The sequence below is a fragment of the Lepeophtheirus salmonis genome, chromosome 10 (assembly GCF_016086655.4).
Source record: "Lepeophtheirus salmonis chromosome 10, UVic_Lsal_1.4, whole genome shotgun sequence".
NCBI classification, from domain to species: Eukaryota; Metazoa; Arthropoda; class Copepoda; order Siphonostomatoida; family Caligidae; genus Lepeophtheirus; species Lepeophtheirus salmonis.
The window spans coordinates 19,210,025-19,234,061 of NC_052140.2; the positions used below are offsets into that span (position 1 = coordinate 19,210,025).

General features: G+C 32.6%; 3 protein-coding genes across 15 annotated transcripts; 2 read left to right on the plus strand and 1 right to left on the minus strand.

The window, feature by feature from the left end:
- Positions 1-2,209: 2,209 nt before the first annotated feature.
- LOC121125651 (ubiquitin thioesterase Zranb1) lies at positions 2,210-12,287 on the plus strand. 11 transcript variants are annotated; one of them, XR_011782067.1, is made up of 8 exons: positions 2,218-2,362; positions 3,823-5,354; positions 9,043-9,245; positions 9,321-9,588; positions 10,034-10,278; positions 10,434-10,830; positions 10,895-11,167; positions 11,888-12,287. XR_011782067.1 is itself a non-coding variant. In XM_071891503.1 (8 exons), exons 3-8 carry the CDS (start codon positions 4,309-4,311, stop codon positions 11,097-11,099), a joined length of 2,364 nt encoding a protein of 787 aa, XP_071747604.1. In that variant the 5' UTR covers positions 2,218-2,362; positions 2,465-2,662; positions 3,823-4,308; the 3' UTR covers positions 11,100-12,287. The 11 variants fall into 11 exon arrangements, 6 of the variants coding, with proteins under 6 accessions (XP_040576779.1, XP_071747604.1, XP_040576778.1 ...); XR_011782065.1 differs by having other exon boundaries at positions 11,920-12,287; XM_071891503.1 differs by adding an exon at positions 2,465-2,662 and having other exon boundaries at positions 10,895-12,287.
- A 651-nt stretch (positions 12,288-12,938) lies between these two features.
- On the minus strand, positions 12,939-16,410 carry LOC121125652 (uncharacterized). 3 transcript variants are annotated; one of them, XM_071891505.1, is made up of 4 exons: positions 16,197-16,410; positions 14,907-15,741; positions 14,077-14,371; positions 12,939-14,012 (listed from the first exon to the last, which is right to left on the minus strand). In XM_071891505.1, exons 2-4 carry the CDS (start codon positions 15,253-15,255, stop codon positions 13,586-13,588), a joined length of 1,071 nt encoding a protein of 356 aa, XP_071747606.1. In that variant the 5' UTR covers positions 15,256-15,741; positions 16,197-16,410; the 3' UTR covers positions 12,939-13,585. The 3 variants fall into 3 exon arrangements, with proteins under 3 accessions (XP_071747606.1, XP_071747607.1, XP_040576783.1); XM_071891506.1 differs by lacking the exon at positions 16,197-16,410 and adding an exon at positions 15,982-16,189; XM_040720849.2 differs by lacking the exon at positions 16,197-16,410 and having other exon boundaries at positions 14,907-15,770.
- Positions 16,411-17,697: 1,287 nt separating this feature from the next.
- Positions 17,698-18,772, plus strand: Rbm13 (RNA-binding motif protein 13). Its single transcript, XM_040720469.2, has one exon. The coding sequence runs from the start codon at positions 17,766-17,768 to the stop codon at positions 18,582-18,584; it is 819 nt and encodes a 272-aa protein (XP_040576403.1). The 5' UTR covers positions 17,698-17,765; the 3' UTR covers positions 18,585-18,772.
- Positions 18,773-24,037: the final 5,265 nt, after the last annotated feature.

Sequence of the window (24,037 nt, forward strand, 5' to 3'; positions counted from 1 at the left end):
TGAAGAACAATTTGTACATTTTGCCGAAGGATTATTTGGGTCTTGTTCGACATGATGGATTATTTATATTTGAAACAACTCATGGATGGACGAACAAGCAGATCAGGGAAGAGTAGTGATTTCAGATTTTTACTTTGTTATGATCTAATATGTTTTGAAAGAAGAGGAGGTTGGCTGTGGTGAAGCAAACCACTGAGAAAATTTGGGGAGGCACTCAAAGGTCGGGCCATAGGAGAGCACGAGTAAATGAGAGACGTAAGCGAAGAAAACTGTAAAGCTCCGTATAGTTGGAGCAATCTGGAATCTGAATAAAAAGATGAGAACAACGGTCTTTGTCTCTTCATGAACCTCAAAGAATACAAAACAGGCTATATTTCATAGTCACTCAAGAGACTCGAATCCTCGGAGTTGTGTATCTAGGATTGTGAGTGTATACCTTCATTGTATCTCAAGCCAAATTATGTGTTAATTCTTGCAACGAATTTTTATATATATTTTACTATTATGATAAAATTACATTTGAATATGTAACTTCAATTCCAATAATTGTCCTTTGTGACTGATAAATTCCATCAGTTAAATAATTTATTGAACAAATATATATACATATTTAATTACTATAGAAACGCCTTTAAAAAAATGTATTCGACACTTCTTGTAAATATCTAATTTGGTCAATTGCAGTACGTATGTGTGGGGCAACTCTATGGGAAGTTTTCATGCTTTCGATGATTTCAGATGCCTTATATTTCTCTTAACGGTTTTATACATTAAATGCTAGTTTTTTTTGCTCATGCATTTAGGAAACTGTTCTGTGAAATGTATCTAACTTACCAATTTTAACATATTAGACATAACATGCAAAAACATTTGAGTAAAAGGAAAGACAAATTTTAAACTAAAACCCACGACTGATAAAAATAAAAGATCGTATTTCTCTTTAATCGAAAGGTGAATCCATCATGTCAAACGATAATTGATAACGGATATTACTTATTAGCACTTCGTCCATTCGATTGAATCACTGTCGTGTTTGTTTATTATTTAATTTATTTAAAGTACTAGAATGGTAAAAAATACATGCTACAATGTTGTGTTCATATATGCAATGATCAATAATGAATATACCTAATTAATATGCAATACCATATATCAATATGAATATAGTATTTATTAAATATTATGTTTCGGTCAAATGTCCCAAATAATCCTTCGGTGGAATATCCGTTCGGCAAATTGTTCTTCAGCGAATTGTCTGTTCGGCAAATTGCCCTTCGGCGAAAATGTTCTAAGGCAATTGTCCGCTCACGTGTAATTTTGTCTTGTGCTTGGATTCATGATGGTAGTTTAAAATCCTATGAGCTTTTATAGCGATACTAGCGCCTGGAATCAACTAACAAGACTTGTCGGACGCTAAATAAACAGTCCTTATAAGTTCAATGATTTGCTTAATTATCTTCTGGTTAATTATATTAATTGTACGCCCTACTTATTTGACTAATTCTAATTAACTATAATGTAATATATTTATTTGTTCATTCAAACTCATAACTATCATTACAAATCATGGGTGATAATATTATGATAATATAAAGCGATTATCTTTCAATCCTAATAACGGCTTAATTAAGCTTTTTTTTATGACCAAAGGTACGTACAGAGTCAAAAGTCTCAGTGTACAAAAATATAACTACAAGGTTCGACTTATTTCTCAAAAAAAAGTATTTTTTTTTCTTTAGAATAACCTTGATATATATTAAACGCTAAATTTATCATGACTATGAGTGACCTTCTGCTAAAATGAAATTAGAATATACCTTTTAACGTATGTTCGATCATTAATTATTATTATAATTAGTCAGGTAGGTCCATGACTTGATGAACAAGTCAAGTTGGAACAGTTGTTAGAATTTAAGAGGTGCGTTCTTCATATTTAATATTGTTTTTGTTTTTTTTTACTCAGAGTTGATAACTGATCGAGGGCCCCTTGATAATAGATACAGAGAGAATAGTTAGTCTGTAAGACCAAGAGTGCAGTAAATGATTTGAAATCCAATCACCACTCAAATCTTTGGGGAAACTCATTGAAGAGTAGCATAAAATGTAAATAATATATTATTTTGTAATATTTAAATGAAATAATATATCGGCGGATGTGGCGTATGACGCTGTACTTTCCGTCAAGGATTGTGCGAGCGTTCTTCTTTTTACTTACTTAGTAGTGTTTGGTTCATCAAGTGAGAAAGAAAAACAGAGAGCTGATCAAGTAAATAGACGACGTATGTACGTAGAGAGAAGAGCAGAGTCATTGGTGGAGTGGAAGAAAAAGAGTGCGCGCGAGACACACACACACAGGAAAAAGGTAAAGGGAGAGAGAGAGAGAAGGGGAAGCCAAGAGAATAAGAGACATAAATTCTATTCTCTTTTTCTTCTCTAACCACGCACCAAATTTTTTTTTTGCCAGGGTCGTAATCGTCACATCTTTTCCTTCAATCTTCTTGTTTCCGTGTACCAATTCAACCTTTAAAACGACACACTCTTTATTTTTCTCCAATTCTACATAATTTGCAGGATTCCCTCCATTTTGAGTTTAGTTGAATTTACTTATTGCTACATGCTCCAATCTTCCTTTCTTTGCCTAGTCTTTCTCTCAAGAATTTGGGTAATAATCATTTGGTCATTTATTCTTATTAAATGTGTGTCATTCTCTCGTGATGTGGAGTGTTTGTACCTTTGTGTGTTCTTTTCTTCTCTCATCCTTGCTTCACGTACCTTTGTCATGAATAGAAATGCACTGTGCATCTACGATAATCCCTCATTTCATCCTAAATCAAGCTCTTAACAGACTCCACAATTCAAACTTACTCCATGTATTGAAATATAAAATATATTTTAGTTTATATGTACAGCTTGTCATCACAAAAGCAAGCTAAAGTGATTTTTCTCCCAAATGGTCTTCGTACACGAATTATTGTCAATTTCTATCAAAAGATTATTCTAATGCCCCCTTTGTGTGCACCGTAAATTGCACTCCCTAAAGTTCCCAAGGGCAATATAAGACTCAAATAAAGGTTCTACACCTTAGCTTACATCCTCCACTAATTTGAATAGTAATTCCATAATTGACTCAAAGATGTCTAATATGAAATATTGTGCTGTATATAATGTGTATAAATAGTTAATTGGGATTTGTTACTTTTTTTTTGCTCAATATTGTCTTTGTATTGACGTATGACCTATCTTACATTATTGTAATAGTTTCAATGATAACACACTTTTGCAGAAAAGATTTCTATATTCATTTTAGTATGCTATTATGATAAATGATAATACGAATTCTGCGTTGTTAAGGCCAGCGAAGTCAGGTTATATGTACTCTAGTACTATTAACTACTGAGCATTCTCAAAGCTGCATCCCACTCTGCGATTCTACTTATTATTTACTCCTTTCAAAAGAAGTTGATTTCCAACAATTTCGCCATAACAGAAGTAATGAGAGAAAGAGAGATTTCTAAATCTTAAAATCAGTGTGATGTTTTTAATACTTAATACTTATTCCATGTGTTTTATTGAAGAGAGAACTCGCTTACACTAAGGCCTTCTAAATATGCATTGTTTGACTAGTTAGATATGCAGGTATATCTATTTAATAAATAGTCATAACTAAAGTAGTCAAGAAGCTGTAACGTTTGTATATGAATAATAAATCCGTACCATTTATGTCTTAAAAATAATTTATAGGTTTTTGAATGAAATATGTAAATCCCTTTAACCTTACACTTAATATAATCTGTATTTATTTTTTTCTATCTCTGATTTCAGGACCCCTTTTCGACGATGTATATTTTAAAGAATTAATTTTATTGAATCAAATAAAAGGATACTCATAAATTTCATATCCGAAGTGATTTTTTGGAATGAAAACGGGGAAACTTAAAACTTTCTCAACGTCTGTGATACATCAACTAATATCAAACACTATTAATTATTTGTGATCCGTGTTTTCTTTTTGCCAAGATCGAGTGAAGCATACAATACAACGTTAAAAAGCGCTCGTATACATGAAAGGAACAATATCTTACTCGTATATCATTTTGCTGTGAATCTTATTTTTTTTTCATTTATCAGTGGACGATACTAGGTCTAGTCAATTTATCTTATGTATGCTTCTCGTCAGATAAATGGTGAATAACTCCACTTTGTGTCTCTACAAATAATTGTGCTTATGTTCATTTTTAAAAGAAATCCTTTACCCACTTTGGAAAGGTTTCAAGTGCTCTCGTCTTAGAAGGGAGAGATAAGTACAAAATGCAGGATGGAAGATCCTCTCATTCAGAGGAGACTGAAGAGCTCAATCACTCTTGTAAAAAATGGTCGTGTAATTTGTGTACTTATGAGAATTGGAAGTCCTCTACCAAATGTGTGATGTGTCATCATAATAAATGCGAAGGGAATTTTATTAACACATCAGCAACAAAGTCCGGCTCTTCTTCTCTACGAAGAATTAAAAGTCCAAATGGGGACATTCACAAGTTGAATAATCAAAATAACCAAGGAGCCATGGCAACATCCTGGGAGGTTACCTCCCAGGCCAATAATAATTGTAATGAAAAGTGGTCCTGTTCTTTGTGTACCTACAGTAATTGGCCTCGATCTCTCCGCTGTGTTCAGTGTTTAACTACAAGAGTAAAGTCCTCGTCTTCCCCTCTGCCCACTCAGCAATCCAGCGCCACTTCATCCATGAATGTGATCACGGATGAACTTTTACACATATCCATTAATAAAAATAATCAATACAATAAAACAACACCTAGCTCTATGGGAGCTGTTTCCAGGTTCGCTCTGGACAACGAACGAAATTGTCAAAAAAGCCCTATTATCCCTTCATCACCACCTCCCTCATGCAGTATTCTTGAAGGCTCTACTAGAAAATGGATTTGCAGTGTTTGTACGTTCGAGAATTGGCCTAGGACCCTACATTGTACTCTTTGTGACTCTGTGAAGAGAAGTGATAGTTATAATTGTAAAAAGTTTTCTGCAACTTCGGACCACTATCCTGGTGGTGCAGGATCTTCATCAAGAAAAGAGCGATCCCTCTCTCCTACAATAGGAGCTTCAAATAATAATTTCGATTATGAAAAAAGACTTCGACAATTGCGCAGACGAATGAGAGAATCGGATAGAAGTTGGCTTACCGCTTGTATGGGTATTGTAGAAGGTGATATGATTCCAGTTGAGGCTTATTTAAATGGCGGAGGGGATCCAACACGAAAGCTCACAAATCCAGAAGTCGCCCTTTTAAACCGTGGAAATTTGTATGAAGCTGGTCACACTCTGGTACATTTAGCCATCAAGTAAGAATCTTTCTTTCATTTAACTTTCCAGATATTTTCTATACCTTGAATTAGTATATGCAAACGTACACATTCCTCTTTAAATTGATTACATAATTGTGATAGAGCACTTACCAAGTTCATGGACAGGGGACATTTTTTAACTTCTTTAACTTATTATTGCTCGTAATTGCGTTGTTGCCCCCCCCCCCTCATTATGATCACCAATTCAATGACAGATAATTTGTAAAGGTTGAAATGTAGAATATTTTGAAATTAAAATCTCCAATAAATATCAAAGGACGATACAACTCGTTGTATCTATGTAAACAAATGCATTTCATAAGACATGAATATGAATTATTGTTCATTTTCGAAAGTAGTATTGATCTTCTATTCCTCTTTCTTAATTTATTTTAGAAATCAACACCTTTATTTGCACTTAATATGTTAATTAGTTAATCAAATTCTACTAACTCATGCTTGAATATATGTACTTGTCGTGTAGAATTTATATCTTACTTATTACTTTTACTCTGATAATTGCGTATTTTTCATTCTTTTTATAATTGTGACCTAGTTGTAACATATTAAAAATAGGGGTAATTATAATATCCCTAATGAACATGATTAAAAGTTGCAAAGTTCTTGTGGCGATATGTTTTTGAAGGATTTGAAAGTTGAAAAAAAACTGATTCCTCCGAATTTTTTTTTTTTGTGAACAGCTGTGGACTGTTGAAGTTATTTATACAGCTCTGGATTTTGAAATTTAATTTTTGAGATCTTTTTCTAAAAAAAATAAAAAATATTACCAACATCTAGCTAACCCCTTCCCCCCCTGATATTGCTGCAGACGCCCTGTCCTGAATGACTTGGATTAAATTAAATCTTTTTACGTCATATGGAATGCATTCACATATTTTTAACATATTTGACTTTATTTACATTTCAAAATAGAAGAAAATAATAGCATTCTTATCTTGAGTGTCATAATATTATTATATAATAGCTGCGCATCATTTAGATTCTTATTTGTACCGGGTGGATCCAACAAAATACTGTTTAATGATATAAGTTTTTGAATTATCATTGTACACTAGGGTGGTCTGTTTTTCAACTTTTGTCGAATTTCAATTACGGATAGTTCGGAGTTGTGATATAGTAAGACAATAAAATACTTAAAATGTCGTTTACCTACGATGTCATCTTTAGGTAGTACATTTAGTTCAATGTTTGAAAGGAGACGAAAGTTATTTATTACGTCAATGAAGATTAAAATACAACATTAATCATTATTTTGATTGAATAAATTATGATAGACGTTATTCTAACCTACAAAAAACATTAATAAAGTATTTTTCCAAAGCTATCCTTTGGAACAAAAAGAGAGAATCACCTAAGAAACTTTTGATTTTTACTTTCTGAAAATGTGAAAAAAGTAGGCATGGATCATCAAATATTTCCAACTTTTTTCACTTTTTCTGTTCCATAAGACACTTTTACAAAAAAACAAAATATTGTAAACACTTTTTATATGTAAAAAAAATGTGTGACTAAAGATGACTTCGTAGAACAATACAATTATGCATTGGTTATTTTCATACCGTATGACAACTTTTCCGCTTCAGCCATAATTGAAATTCGAAAAAAGTTGAAAATCCAACCGCTCTATTTCCGTAGTAAATCATGATCATTTGTTCATTGCTTAAAACATTTTTGATCGTCTGGGTAAAGACCTAGGGAGAGAGAGTCAACCCTGTCCATGAAACTCCTCATTCTGTGGAAATTTGATATTGCTTTTAGTTATGATATCGAAAAATTGCCTTAAGGCTAAATTGCACTAACTTAAAGCCAAAAATAGGATCTGATTTGATCAAACAGAGAAAAACCCTGTCAGCGATGGTCTAGGTGTGTTGTTCCGTTGCCTCTTATCTTTATGTCATCGTGGATCAAAATTAGCAATATTAAGTATGTACAATGTACAGAGGTACCACCATCCTGGAGAAAGGTCTACTGCCATGCCCCCATTTCCACTTGAGGGAAAAGGCTTTGTTATACCTTTCAACTGGATGGTCCTCCCTTTCAAGCGTACAATATGACGCAGAAGTAATGGAGCAGGACTCATCTCCCTAGCTTTTGGAAACGCGGCTTTTAGCCTATATCCCGTCCAGATTTGATTCCGATACATTTTGGAATATCTTACATTTTGGAGGATAGAGTTTACAAAAAGCCCTATCCAAATTTGGATGCACTGAAAGCCTCCCTAATTAGGGAATGGAATAGCATTCATGAGGAGGTTGTCGATGCCAAGATTTATAGAAATACAAGGTTATACTATAACGCTTTTCCGATTGGTGTTTGACTTCCACAATGTTTTTTAATCCTGACGTCAAAGAGTATAACTGTTACCAAGAGTAGCTATATATCACCTTCCTTGACTGTTTCTGTTAGAGTACCGTTGTTATACTCTATGACCTCAAAATCTGTCTGTCTTGCCAAGCAGTCTGAATATCAAATTGAAAATTCTAGCAAGCCCGATTACGATGGTATAACCTTGTATTTCTATTAACCTTTGTCGATGCCTTAATTAAGAGAATCCAGAACATCTAGTAACATTGCTCCTGACTGTAATTTCTGCAAAGGGCGACCATTTTGAATTTTTTTCCCTCACCTATTGCTATGATGTCCATAATTGTTCAATGTGCATCCAAAATCTTAGGTTTTTAATTATAGGAATAAGATCCATCCTGTATATATGTTGTGCACAAGTTACAAACAAAAACTGAGATGAATAATTTTAAATGAGTCCTTTGAATGATGATAATGCAATAATTTAATATTCCTTGGATGATTGATATATTCATTGTGTCATTTTTGACTATTATTCTAATACAAATTGCTCAAATCTGAGTATTCTGTGGTACATTATAAAGTTCAAATGCCCATAGTTGGTTTACTCATAAATAAATAATAACCATGTAATTTTAATAGATCAAAATGTAATGATAGTATTAATTAAGCTAGTTAGTAATTAGAATGATCAATATTATAATCAAATAAGGGATTTGAAGGCGAAGAAATTTGTAACTTCTACAATTTTCTTATACAAGTTGCAACTTGTACATAACATATATATATATATTTATATGTACAAAATATTTTCAACATAATATAGAGCATTTTCACGTGACGTCACAATTTTGTTGTCATCTATTTTGGGGCCCTAAACAATCAAGTGTTATAACAATGAGTACCCCTTTTTCATTCATATTAAGGAAACTAATGAACTGTTAGATGTCAAAATAAGACAAAAATTAAAAAGACTTCAACCTTAATTTCTCTGAAAAAATTATCGCTCAATTACATAGTTATATGATATTTTTTTCTAATTATCCCTTTTTTCTCGTCCCTAATCGATCAAAAAAAAAAAAGTAGAAATCTAACAATTGTTAGGCATTTTCTATACACATCTATTTAATTTAAATCAACTAGTAAACAATGCAGATGTAAAGTCTTTTTATACTTAAAGCCATTTGATGGAGTTTTATGAAGGTTTTTTGAAAAGGTCTCCATTTTATGTAATTAAGTCTCTTTCAATTATGATGCAATTTATAAGGTCAGTGAAAATGTTCTATATTGATAAATGACAATTTGATGCAATTTATATATTTTATGGATTTTACAACAAATAGTTTTTATGATGTTTCAGATGTCATAGAGAGGAAATGTTAGCTACTTTATTATCAAATTTAAAAGGTTCTCCAGCATCTGGTGCTAAATGCGTACCGTCTTATGTTGCTCCAGATCTTGGAGCTGCTATTCGTCGTCATATTGCATCGGCTATACGTCAAAGAAAGGGCTCTTTTCCTTGTTATTATATTAACGAGTGGGCGACGTACTCATTACCTCCTGGTACTTATGATCACAAAATATAACGCTTTAATTTTGTATAATATTTTCCTCTTGTGTGTACAACGATTATTACAGAAATCGATGATTTGCCACCTGTGTTACAAGAACAATTGTATTCCGAAATCATGGATCGTGACGCCCAAAAGGAATTGGAAGAGGGTTTCATTATCAACTGGAATCCGGATTTACAAATAAAGTTGGGCTCCCGGCTTCATGCACTTTGGAATCGCTCTGCTGGTGATTGCCTATTAGATTCCATTCTCCAATCAACATGGGGTGTGTTTGATCGAGATAACACTCTTAGGAAAGCAATGTCTGATAGTCTTCACGAAGCAGGACATATGTAAGTTATGATGATGATGTAATATGTCTATCAGGGGTCTTTCCTCCGATTCCATTTTCTCGGGGTTGTAGAATATATATTGTTTCCTTTGTGTAATTCATTCTATAAAAAGTTCAAATGACGCGTGTAATACTCAACGATGCACCTATGAGTGACTAATTAACAAATCTACAAATAAATATTTAATTTACGAATCCTTAGATTAAAACATGTTTCTCTTTTTAAAATATATAATGAATTACTTAAATTTCACAGTATTTATTATTCACTGCTCCCGGATTTCTGGGATCTCGTTGAAGGTCAATTTTCTGGGAAATGAGAAACCCTTTTGTCCATTTTTTTCAACAATTAATATATTATAATAAAGTGTATTATTTATTAAAATATATATTTCCTGCTCAGGAGCTCAAACATCGTATTGATTAATTCTGATTTTTTTAAATAGTTTTTATCCAAGATGGAAGGAATGGGAAACTCAACAAGCTTTAGAATTAGATTTTACACTTGTAGAAAGCCAATGGGAAGAAGATTGGTCAGTACTCCTAAATTTGGCATCTCAACCTGGAGCAGCTCTTGAGCAGTTACATGTCTTTACTTTAGCCCATGTTTTAAAAAGGCCCATTATCATTTATGGTGTTAAATATGTGAAAAGTTGGAGAGGAGAAAATCTTGGATATGCAAGATTTGAGGGTAAGATGCGATTTATGTTACTAATCAATCATATTTGAATAATTTTTTTGGAATTGACTCAAGATATTTGTCAAGTATTATTTTGCAATATTTGCATTTTATTACGTCCTTTAATTGTCCAATAAATGAGTTCCTCTTTTTTATTTCATTTGTAGGCGTTTATTTGCCTTTATTTTTGGAACCGAGTGCTTGTTCCCGTTCTCCAATAGCACTTGGTTATACAAGGGGTCATTTTTGTTCCCTTGTACCTCCAGAGCCTGAGATTTCTGTATCCAAGTCCACCTTGGGAGCTGGAATTGAAGATCTTGGCGAGCATCATGATGAAAAATCTACATTTCTACCCCTTATGACATATGATCGAAAATTACTCCCTGTTCATTTTCTGAGGCAGGATGAGATTGGTCGAGAAGAGGTCATACTTAGACAGTGGATGGATGTATGTCGCGTAAATTTTGACCCTGACCTCCTTGTAGCTCGTCAAAGGATCCGTAAGCCTCCTCTATTAGTGGCGCAGATGACTGAAGAATGGCTCAATCATTATAGAAAATTAGCGTAAGTTGAAAATTGTTCAATTATACAAATATATGTATTTAATTCCTTCCTTTTCATTTCTTAGTCAAAGTGCAAGAGCCCCCTTTTCTGTGGCGTCAAGACACGGAAACTCTTCACCAGGAGGTTCTTCTTCAGGAGCTGTGATGAGTAGTGGTAGTGGCGGAAACGTCACAAGTCCTTCAAAAGTAGCAACGAAGCATCGTGGTAGTCCAGGGCTCTCGACCAATCAAGGAGGTTATTCGTCTGATGGTGACTCCGACGAAGAATGACAAGATGTTCGCCATTCGTAGTGTTCTTGTTTAATTTTTTCTAAATGTTGATTTCATTCATTTATACAGTAGAATAACATAGTCCGACCAACTGATTTTATTATCAAATTTAACGTGTTAGATAATGAAAATTAGATCATAGAGAGCAATTTGTTTCGTTTAGGCTGAATTTAGAAACATACTAACTATAAGGGATGCTGACATTTTGAGTGAGGATTTACATAATATAATTATACAGTCATTATTAATCAGTATAATAGTCTCATTTAATTTTAAAGTATGTACAAGTCTCCAAAATTAATGAATTACTAATGGGAGCTAGCACATCAATGTACAACTATGTAATTCTTATAAAGAAATGGAATCAATCAACAACAAAAAAAGAAGAAGTGATTAATTAGTTTTTAATTGTCATTATACTGATAGAAATGCTCATTCCTTTCATTAAATATATTTTTTCAAAAAAACAAAATAAAAAAAACAAAAAATAGCATCTTGTAAATATTAAAATGCGCAGAGTAGCAGTAAGAAGCTGAACAATAATGTCTCGTCTCTTGATAACCTTTTCAGTCTCTTCCTCTTTCAAAAACCTACATCCATTGCTTTTTTCTTTTATTAATGATAATAATAATATTAATTAGCAATGCCAAATCAATGTATGATTAATTATATTATGTATACATTGATTAATTATTTATTTTGTCTAATTATTACCCTACCTCTTTTTTAATATATCTATCTAGCTACAAGTAACTCAGTCCAAAAATAAATAATAATAATAATTCCAGCTCAGAACATTCTACTGTATAAATTCTTTTAGAGTTATTTCAAGTACCAAACATGATTATGTATATTGTTTAATTATGATAGTTAGGTTATTTAATGATATTATGTTTATGGACAGTGTGTTTTATTTTTAATTAAAAAAATGATGATAAAAAGAGGAAGAAGCAAAGTCTCATATATTTGTCTTTGATTCTTTGTATTCAAAAAGATTAAATGAAGTCATAAAAAAATAATAATTATGCTGTTGGTTTATCAGATCTTTATTCAAATATTCTCAATTAATCTTATATATATTTTTTTGCTTTAATTACAAGCCTTTGAATAATTCCCCACCCCCCTCAACACGAATTGTATATTTCAATGTTAAAAAGATAAATATATATATATTAAGAATTAGTAAAAGATTTGTTTGTTTATTTTTTATTACATTATTATTATTTTTATGAACATGAAAATTGCATATTTTTCGTCATTTAGATTTCAGGGTCTGTACTTAATTTCATACACCACACCTTATGCAAATGGTGAGTAGTGACTCAAACGACAAAGGCTTTAGTAATTTTGTATAATTTTGCTTTCTTATATATATATGCAGGCATGTAAGCGTTCCGTTCAATTTTTTGTTTTCGTTCCGCGTTCCAATCATAAGGTATACTTACTATACGACAGAATATCACGACTTTCACTTTGATAATGTTAGGGAGGCCTCATATGATAACTAGGTTCCAAGATTTTTTAACACAATAATCCAGTGAATATTAGCATTCAAATGAGATACAATGAACAAAAATCAGTATATTCATTGTCGAGATGGAGGCCAAAAGGTAAAGTATAGCCGATTTGATTCACGCCCAGCGCAGCAACAAGACAATATAAACTGGACCGTGAACTAGTCGAGAAAGTACAGGAACGACCACTACCTCCCAATACGGTCAAAGAGGTTTCGCCGGTCAACCTGACTTAAGTTTCCAGTCTCCAAACTGATGCTGGTAATCATGAAATCAGACCTCCTCAGAGCCCCTAATTGGTGCCAAAAATGATTATACTGAATAATAAAATATATTTTTTTATTAAGCTTTCATTTAGTATTTTTTTTTATTTTTATTAAAATCGGATGATTAGTTAAGGAGAAAATCCATCTAAAAAAAATCGGGTTGGTTGTTAAATAGAGGTCACACATTATATATTATCTAAAGGTTAATAGAAATTACACTTAACCTTGATATTATCTGATTAAAAGTGTCTAGCGACGCCACTGCTGGTGACCAACAGACAAATAATCAGAGGCTAAAACATTCATTGGCGGAGGGAATTCATCTATTAATGAAAAAAGAAATCAAGGAAAAGAATTTTGTACAAAAAGCAATATATTTCTTCATAAGAAATATATAACAAAAAAATATTTAAAAGACATAAGAGAATGAATAAAAAAAAAACATAATTATATTACTAAATGTAAAATATTGATTTAAAAATACTGTATTAGTATAAACAGTGCTATTAAAAGATTATGTTAATTCCAATAAAAGAAAATATTTCCAATAGCTATGCAGAGGCAAAAGTTAGCTAAAATACACATACATGAAGTCACAATTAGTCAATTCAAATTTAAGCATTTAAAAAATGTTTTTGTTTTCTTTAAAAAATAATCCAATTCAAAACCTAATTAATCCTTTCTTCTTGGGATGATGCAAAATTAATTATAACTCGTGCTGATCGATCCATCCCCATAAAATAATAGAGATACGACCTCCATCTTCTTTTTCATCCTCAGGGGAGACTTGAGGTATTCCATGCCTCCATAAAATGTTAACATCTCTTCCAAATGTATACACACATCCATTGCTTTGTGGTAATGACACGACTGTTTTAGTTTTGGCATGCTGAAACGCTGCATCTCTCTCCGTGCCGAAGGAGACTCCGGCAGTAAAATTTTGTGTTTTTGCTCTATTGTACTTAACTGCTGCGGCGTCGTGATGATACGGTTTCCATTCTGAAGAATCCCTGTACCAATTGAATCGAGTTGCCTTGACGTCCATTTTAAAATAATCTGCAATCTTATCAATAACCATTGAAAAGGTCGGACATTTCTTTTTCCAAGGTTTTTTATCATCCGCGATTAAGTGGCTGAAACATTAATACACAAAAGGATTTAGTGAGCATTCTGAATGATAAAAGATCCCTAAATTACCTATCCCCATGCCATGACTGCCAGAGTTGATCTGGATCAATTCCTGACTCCTCGATTTCACATAACAGACTATCATAGATTGACTTGTCGTCGGGTGAACCAAACAAGTTTGTAACCATAATCACATCACGAGTAGAGCATTTTCGTTCATATTTTTTCCAATCGGGTTGTGCAAAGAGGATTCGCATATCTGGGGGTTCATAACTTGGCTCAAAACACTCGGTATTCCTTGTGACAAGAGGTAGAGAGCCACTCGCATCCTCTCTTCGGTCCTCGTTTTGTTGGCCTTGTTTACCTAATAATTGAATGTAGGAGTGGTTTTAATATATATATAACTTAAATTTGTCTTCCATCAACACAAATGCAAGGTAAAATTATTTTTCAAAAAATGGAGTGTGGATTAGAAATGGATTATTCGACGAACTATTTTCTATTTCCATCTACAAATTATTCTAATTAGCCCTTTTGGTGTGCTGCAAATTGCGCTATTTCAGTAGTCTCAAAAAAAAAAATATATATAAGGAAATATGATTTTAATATCAATTTTAAGGTTTTAAAATATAGCTAAACTTCTTTTTATTTGAAAGGGCATATTGAGGGCAATATAAGTCTTTTTAATAAAATAAAAGTTATAGACCTTAGCTAAAATTCTTGGGTATATTAATTCATACCACAAATTGTAATAATAAGCCTATAATTGACTAAAATATGTCTATGGACTATGAAATATCTTGTTTGTACATATGGTTACATGAAGTAAAGAAATGAATAGGGATTTTCTCTTTTTCTTGATTTGTGTTGAAGAAGCATATGAGTGAAATGCTCCTTACCCCGGCCCTTGGGATAATGATATCGATTATCATTACGGTGGTGATTGTTGTTGCGGTGATAATTGCTGTGAATGTTAATATTGTTGCTGTTGATGTAATGATGCTGGTCAAGGGGTGGAGCGTTTTTCCGTATCTCATTCAGTTTGTTCCGAAGATCACGAGGAGCCAGAGGAAGCTTCCCACGGCCTCTTCCCCGGCCCTTGTCCTCTCTTATTGACATGCCTCCAAGTTGCTCGGGCAAATCCTCTCCATAGTCCTCATCTTGCCTGTTTCTGGCCCCTGGGCGGTACCGCTCAATAGAATGACGTCTCTGAGGACGGTAATCCTTGCCGTTGCCGTCCTCACTCATCACGGATGGGCCACTCAACCTAAGAAATAACTTTGAATCTGTGGATGACCGGGAGTGGGAAAAGGCGAAAAGGCGAAAAGCTGCTGAGAAGGAGGGAAGAGAGAGAGAGACAAGCAGAAACAACCAAGCGAGTAGGCAACTGCAACAAACTCAAACTACTGCCTTCACCACACACATCCTTTGGGCCTACTACACACCAAATCAGACAACCTGTCCTATCGCTATCAGTATTTGTAATATGAAGGAAGAACTTAGAGCAGGGAATACTCCTACAATCCAGATTTCAGCGGGATTGTTAGGGAAAGTCGAGAATGGAGAAAGAGTTTGAAGTTAGGTTAAACTCTATGCATCACTACTACCTCTTGACTCCTCCCATTTAGTCTCTTTCTGCGCATCACAAATTGAAATAATAGCCAGGTAGCTAGCGGTTCATGTTTATAGCCCCAAAACTATATCCAGGTCTCACGATCGAATAAAAATATCAAGCTACTTATTTAGAAATTAAAAACAAATAACTAACAACTATTAAAATCACGGAACCAAGAAATAAAATATGCTTTCAAATAGGAAAAATATTACTATAATTAATTATTATTAATAAAAAATGATTTATATTTATTGATGAAGAAAATATTAAATAACAATATATTAAGCGATTACAGCCTCTCATACAGATAAAACAGTCTTAGAGAATATTAAATATATTTATTAATACTGAGTGCTTACACTAAGCAAAGACACATTTTTTGAAGCCGAAAGTGAGTTGACCAAAACAATAGTAGATATATTTATTTATACATTAATCACTCCAGATATGGAATCATTCTATATCACTTCCAGATAAAAACGGAATAGTTCCATATACAAAAAAAATATAATCAAATGTAAAATACAGTGAGGATCGAACATCAAAATATTTAAATATTTTGTTGCTAACATACCTATTTATTAGTAGAACTACGACTTGAATGTTTTGGTCGACGGCAGCAACTTCTTTTTCACATCACCCTTATATTTTTTATCTGTATGCAACCTCCTCTTCATTAAAAACTTTTACACTCAATAATAATTTTTTCTCTTATGTTTAGCAAATATACAGTCCAATCCGGATATAAGAAAAATACGCTTATACTATTAAACGTTCTCTCAGATACTAATTTTATTATAAGTATAAGATGCAATACTTCGTATTGAAGAAACATAAAGTAAGAAATCTGCATATAATCAACTGTTTCTAACCATTATTTCCAATCAACTTCATAGGAATTCATGAAAATGAAGAATTCCTTTGAGGATTTAAGCTGGGACCAAACATTTTATTCTGTATGTTTCTTTTTAAATTATTTTCACATTACTTTTCAATTAATACGGATACGTATCAAGAGTACCCCCGAAAACCCCCTTTTGCTGAAAGATAAGCTAAACAACCTTGGATGATCTCTCCAAAACAGGATCTAATCAAACACAGGTTGCCTAATTGACATAAGTAATCAAAAATTGTGGTCTTTTATATACTTTGGATGTAAGACAAATCTGGATATAGTCAATTTTCATTTGAAAAATAGTAGTTTCTTTTGTACGTCGGGATTTGACTGTCCTCGCATATAGCGGTTTCAAAAACCGCGGATATCGCATAATGCAGTGTTCGCATACGTAAAGACTCTATGAAATGAATCCGGTTCAGAGCGTCCACAATGGGGAGGATGGAGAAGCTGTAACCCTCCCCCACCCCGAAAAATAAATATATCTATATATAATACTCCGGATGCCTCTGGAATTGTAATATATCGATTAAAGCAACAAAAAAATCTGAAGAACTGTTTGGGAGCTGAAAGAGCCGGAATTTCAATAAGTAAGTGTTCTGACTCCTCGTATAGTGCAGTATATTCCCCCTCGTATTGCAGTTTTTTACATTATAATAATAAATTATATAAAACTAAAACTATATATTGAGGTAAACAAGAATTTCTGTTTATGTTGATGAATTTCTTCATACTATGCCCATATTCATATGATAGAAGTGTATAATTTTGCATCGATAGGGGAGTCTCCTGTAAGTATTTGATTTGATACCTAGGCTTAAAACTTTTGTTTATTACTCATTTTATATTGTAAGCCTTGAAATAAAAATGTTGCTGAATAAATATTGGTTATGTTCTGATTATTTAAATTATACAGTATTGAAATGAAATGATTCAAAATCAAGTCAATACCGACTTTAGATTAATTTATAGAATTATTTTACAAGTATCTTGTCTCGCATACATTATTTTAAATAAAATGGTTTAATTGTCCAAAACATACTTTAAAAAAAAAACAAAGGAAAAATATTAAAAAGTGGACTTTGAAAAATAATTTATCCCCTTTTACAAATAAAAAAGGTTGCGTGATTTTTAAATAAATATGTCTTCCTACTATATTTACTTACTGTTGTTTTGATAGCAAGTACAAGAGTGAAAACGTGGTTGAGTACTTGTTGACAGTTCTTCCAGACACAGAATTGCTCCGGGATGCAGCACGACGACGTCATTTGGTCCATCATCAACAAATCCTTTTGTCAATTCAAAAGCCAGACGAAAACTCAAAAGTTTTGTCGAAATGAGTACAATTTGACGGGTCTTTGCAGCCGTTCCTCCTGCCCCTTGGCCAACTCACAGTATGCCACGGTCCGTGAGGAAAAGGGGATTTGCTATCTCTATATGAAAACCGTAGAGCGAGCTGCATTTCCAGGTAAGCTATGGGAGAAGGTGAAACTATCCCGAAATCTGGAGAAAGCCGTGAATCAGCTCAACGAGAATCTTGTGTATTGGCCCTCCTTTGTCCAGCACAAATGCAAGCAACGCCTCATCAAAATCACGCAGTATCTCATCCGCATGAGAAAACTCAAATTGGGTCGCTCCAAAAAGATTGTTCCACTTCAACGGAAAATTGAGCGAAGAGAGAGGCGTCGTGAGGACAAGGCACTCATTGCTGCACGTATCGACAGCCACGTTGAAAAAGAACTCCTCGAGCGTCTCAAAAAGGGGACCTATGGAGACATTTATAACTTTTCTCAAAAGGCATTTGATGCGGCGCTTGATGCGGAAGAGATTGAGGATGAAGAGGATCTGGACCAAGAGATGGAAATGGAAGAAGAGAATGAAGAGGAGCTCACACGAGAATTTGTTGAGCATTTTGATGAGTCAGATGACGATGATGAAGATGATCAAGACATTGAGGATCTTGCAGCTACTCTTAAAAAACCCAAGTCTGCTAAAAAGAAACCCTATCTTGAAATTGAATATGAAACGGAAGATACATCAACCCAAAAGAAGGTTCAAACAAGATAGTTGTATAACACTTAATGCATCCATTTTATTTTCTCTCTCTCTCTCCATTTTTGTCTTCAAACTATGATATGATATTCATCCTTTACTGTACCTAAATACTAAGCAAATGAATGTTTTCTTTTTAATTATTCAAAATGTACTTGATTCCTTAATAAATGGGAGTGAGGCTCCCTTATGTTTCTAATGAATATTTATCAAATATCATTGACTTCAAAAAGTGTTATTATTATCTAAAGGGAAAGTGATGCTAATGTTCAAGATAAAGTAGGATCATTACGAGTCACATCTTTTATTCGCACAGTAATATCCTATAAAGTGTCAATTTCGTCTTGTTTTTATATTATTAATAGGGATTTGAAAATAATCCAAATCTTCGCTAACATACATTTAAAAAAAAAGTAAAGGCTTGTAATCAATCTGCAAGATATTTTCGTTCTCTTTTTAATCATTTCTCGCTATTTTAAAAATTCAAACGTATTAGCGAGCGAGTACATAGTACTATAATTTATTTAGCGATCTTTTACAGTAGATATGTCTTTCAAAGTTAGCAACATATACTTTTCTTTTTGATTTACATTCACGATAGTTCAGACAATTTTCAAATGTTTGATTATTACTACACACCTCAAGAGTACGTTGATGGGATATCTACCTCTCCTTGAAACCACGGAAACCCCAATTAAATGCGCCAATCCGTATAACATATATACCTAAGACTAGGATAGGTTTTCATCTATTAAAATCCCTTACTACAATCATTAATTAAACCATAACAAGAGCATAAAATAACTAAAGGAAATGTATTCGTAAACGAATTTTATTTGAATTACAGAAGACGAAACTAATTTTTGTTTCCCTGTTTCGTTTGTCTTAAAGTATTTTTAATCTTGATGAAATTAGAGGAGACTAAATGTGACGAAAGAAGAAAAAATTAACAGTGGTCCCAAAGTATTGCCACTTCTCCTATACCCTAATCTAGAAGTGTAATTTAAAAATGTTATAGGCTAACCTGTAAAGCTCATTTCAGTTTAAAACGTCGTTAAAATTTTCGGATTTTTTAAAATTAGAATCTGTCCATTTCTAAGAACCTAAATGTGTTTTTTTTTTGTTCGAAAATCTGTCAAAACCGATTATTCAAAATAACTGACTTAGAGTTATTGCGCATGTTAGTAACAAAATGAATGATTATCTATAATTTTTGGGAGTGTGTCTCCCTTATGTTTCTAATGAATATTTATCCAATACACTGACTTGAAAACGTGTTATTATTCTCTAAAGCAGTGCTTCCCAAAGTGGGGATCGTGGGACATAACGGAGGGATTGCAAACAATGAATACAGATATCAGTTTAACGTGGAGAATGATCTTCGAGTTGTTGTATCCAAAATTAAACCTAGAATAGACCAGGGTTGCTCAATGCACTCATCCGTCTTGATAAACCTATTAACACATCCACAGCCTGTAATGTTATTTGTTTGTTAGTCTCAATTTTAACTTTATTTAACGCAAAAAAGAGAATTTATAAATATATGATTCCAAGTAGTACATATATCGCTGATTTTATATTTACAATATATTCGATTATTTGGTCGTAGTATTTCTTTTTTTTAATATATATTTTTCAATATAGGTAGAATTAAAATATTTATCTTTGATCAATATTGTAAAATAATTTATATTATTTGCTTCTGGGTTGAACTTTATAGGGTAGATATATGGTCTTTAAGTCATTTATTTGTATAAAATGCACTCCAAATTTTATATTAATCTCTCATTGAAACGTGATGGGGTCGCACATTGTCTACCCACATATTTTAAGGGTCGAACTCAAAAAAAGTTTGGGAACCAATGCTCTAAAGGGAAAGTGATGCTAATGTTTAAGATAAAGTAGGACAATTTCGAGTCATATCTTTCATTCGTACAGCCGTGTCCTATATACAAATGCACCGATACCAAAATTTCTGCTGATTCCGATACCCCTTTATTTACGACTCCGATTCCTTATTATGTATAAAGTAGAGCCCTATAAGTTACTTATAGCCTATAGGACTCTGGTATAAAGGAGTTCTATAAACAAATAAAAAAATTATTTACTTTTTTTATTGTTTAACTTTTTATTAACTAAGGCTTTTTCATTTTGAAATATGAGACTGAAACGAAATTATATCAAAAAAACAAAGTTATTGAAAAAAGGCTTTAAAAGACAAAGCTACAGCAATTGAAAATTTTAAAGTGTTTGATTGCTTAAATATCAATATTATATGTGGGTTTTAGCCGGCGGGAGTTCCAAGACCTGAATTTTCTTGATGGTGTAATGAATACTAATCTTTATCAATTTAACTGAAATTGAACTTTAAGGAACAATTTGTGCTTTTAAATACCATTTGCTATTCTAAAAATATTAGAAGATATATTTTTTAGCTGTATGGATATAAAAAAGCTCATACCATGGGATAATAAACGGCTCAGATCGGGTAAAGTTAGATTATGATGCAGGGTTCACAAATTTTGAACTTGGGTGATAATTGTAGATCTTAAGGTAAATTTATGGATAAGAAAATCTTTTTTAGAGAGATAATTTGCTGAATCTCACGCCTAATGCATAATACTTGATAGCCCTGATGTTGGGAACTACTATCATCATTAATGGGGTTCTTTTTTCATAAAATTATGATACCCTTACAGGGGCGTCCGCAGGGGAGGGGCTGTAGCTCCCCCCCACATTAATTTGGTTTTTACTAGTTTTTTTTGGTCAGGATGAAAAATTTTTATGCGGAAATAGGGTTATTTTTCTTTTCTTTTTGAAAGATTCATTTTCCTAAAAAATATTCATTCGGGCAAATTATGCAGAAGATTAAAAAATTTAATATTTGAAATTTTTTTGTGAATTGTTATGGATTTTTGAAATTTTTTTCCAAAAAATATAATATTTGAAATTAAATTTTTTTTTGCAAAAAATTCTGATGGTACACATTTTATTTCTTTTCAATTTTTCAAGAGTCAAATTTAAACTAAAGGATATTTATTTAACAAAATCATCTGAAAATAGTTCCCAGCACAACTTTTATTCAATATTTGAGCCTTCAGCTCTAATAATTGCCTCAATAGGAGGCCTAAATCCTTTGCATACCTTGACTATGTAGTCAGACTCAAGCTTGGTCCACTCCTTCCTGATGAAAGCCTCTAGAGACTGGATACTCATGTGAGGAGTAGCACACACCCTCTCGTCCAGACGTAAGAACTCCAAGGGGTTTGCGTCTAGAGAGGAGGGTGGTCACATGTTGAGGTCCCAAAAGTTGTCTCTGAGGAAGGCTTGGGTCTTAGCGGCGTAATGACACGGATCTTCGTCTTGAGTGAAAAAAAGTTGACCCCAAACATTTCTCTGGCCCAAGGTAGCAATTTTTTAGCTGACCCATTTTTTTGGATTTGGTAATCTGAAGATTAATTATTCTTTTCCTCGGCTATTGTCTTCATTATTTAACTCCTGAGTAGTTAACTTCATTTCCTAATAATATAAAGTACGTGATGGGTATTTCTTACTTTAAATACACTACTAAGTATGCATCTATCAGATTATTATGTATTGATTAGTATAATATATATGTAAAAGGATGTAAATCCTGTGTAGAATGGGGAAGTTAAAAAAAAAGAAACCAAAAATCAACATGGTAACTCTTAAAATTTGAAGAATGTTTAGGAGAGAAAAAGAATAATGATCATGACGTTTCATTAGAGCAGCTTCAATCAGCTGTGACAAAGAAAGAAGGAGAAAAGAATATGAAAAAGGACATTTGCTTGAATTAATCCAATTTTGATCCCCAATTCTACTTTGAGTCTAACAAGGGCTCACAATTATAACTCCACAATAAATCCTCAAGGATACTTTACATATTTTATGAGCACACAAAAATGTTCAATCAGGTTCTGAATATAATTGAATCTATTTAGTAAAGGATCTTCACTACTCAGGAATTAAATAATAATGACAACTGCAAAGGAAAATAAAATCCCTTTTCTTTATTACCAACTACAAAATTAACGGGCCAGCTAAAAAAACACACCGGATTTACATTATTATCTATGTATAATATTATTTTCTCCAAAAAAATCTTCCAATTGTTAAGGTTACCATGTTGATTTGCAGTTTCTTTTTTTCTTTAACATGCTCAAAAGACACACGATTTCATCACTAATAATGTCTATATTTGATCAAATTAATTTTTTATATGAAATAATACTTTATTTTAATTTTAAAATTACCTTTTTTAAGTAAAGGTTTATAAACTTTTTTATAAATTATTTTCATATTTTATAGAAATTGCATTTTTAGAGACAACCATTTTTATTTAATTTTCTGGAAAAGTTTATTTTGATGGACTTTATGTAGGAATTTCTTCTTGCACGTGGGCCACAGTCAAGAATGAGGCTTGGGGCAAGTGCCCCCTATGCCCCTTAAACTGATTCAAGGTACAAATCCAACAAGTGTATGATTATTTATCTCACTGTAACTACTTAAACAACCTAAAATTATATATATTTCTACAATATCATAAATCCTATCAAATTCATTATTAATCAATTACAGATCTATCTTGTTGGCTGTTGGATTACAAATAAAGTTAAAAGAAAATATTTTTTTTTGTATATATAAATAAATGTATGTACAATCAAATAAAAAACCAGTTTCATAAATTATTTTTTTAGAATCTGATTGGGTATTGATTATAATTAATTATTATTGAGCTGCATCGACAGAGTATTGTTAGTGATTGCCAATGTATTTATCCATCTATTAGTGTTGGGGTTCGCTCTGGAAATCAAATACCTGACTTGTACCTGTATAACTTTAGTAAGACTGAAGTAATCCGGTCCAAGTTCGGTTTGGACTGGTCTACATAGAAAATCGGTCCCACAATTTTTGTTTGCTATGTACGGCTCGCTTTTGTAAAATAAACAAAGATGTGGTGTATTTTCCTTTCAGCTGTTGTAAGTAGTTTCCATAAGTTTATTTTTGTTTGTTAAACAACAGCTGACTCTACCTATTATGAACTTAAAAAAGAAAGACAGGATTTGTATTTTTAAATTCGTTTATATCAACCGAAGGCTCTCGTTTAAAATTCGTGTCAATTCATACTCAGTCATTGAGAAGATAATCAATTCAATGTATATAATAATTAATAATTATTCTCCAAATAATATTGTCCACAAAAAATATACAAAATGTGTTCAAAAAGTAAGATGACTTTTTTCATTTCGTGGGCAATGTACATTTGGTATTTTTTTATGTTAGTACACTCGCCACGAATATATATTTACAGTTCCAGCTACATAATATATTTCGTTTGTTTGTGAGAGCCATAATGGTTATAAGTATTTTGCGTGTTCGGCGATTTTTGCTATCTCCATTGAGCTCTTCTATTGGGTCGATTGGGATTTGGTCTCCATATCAAACTA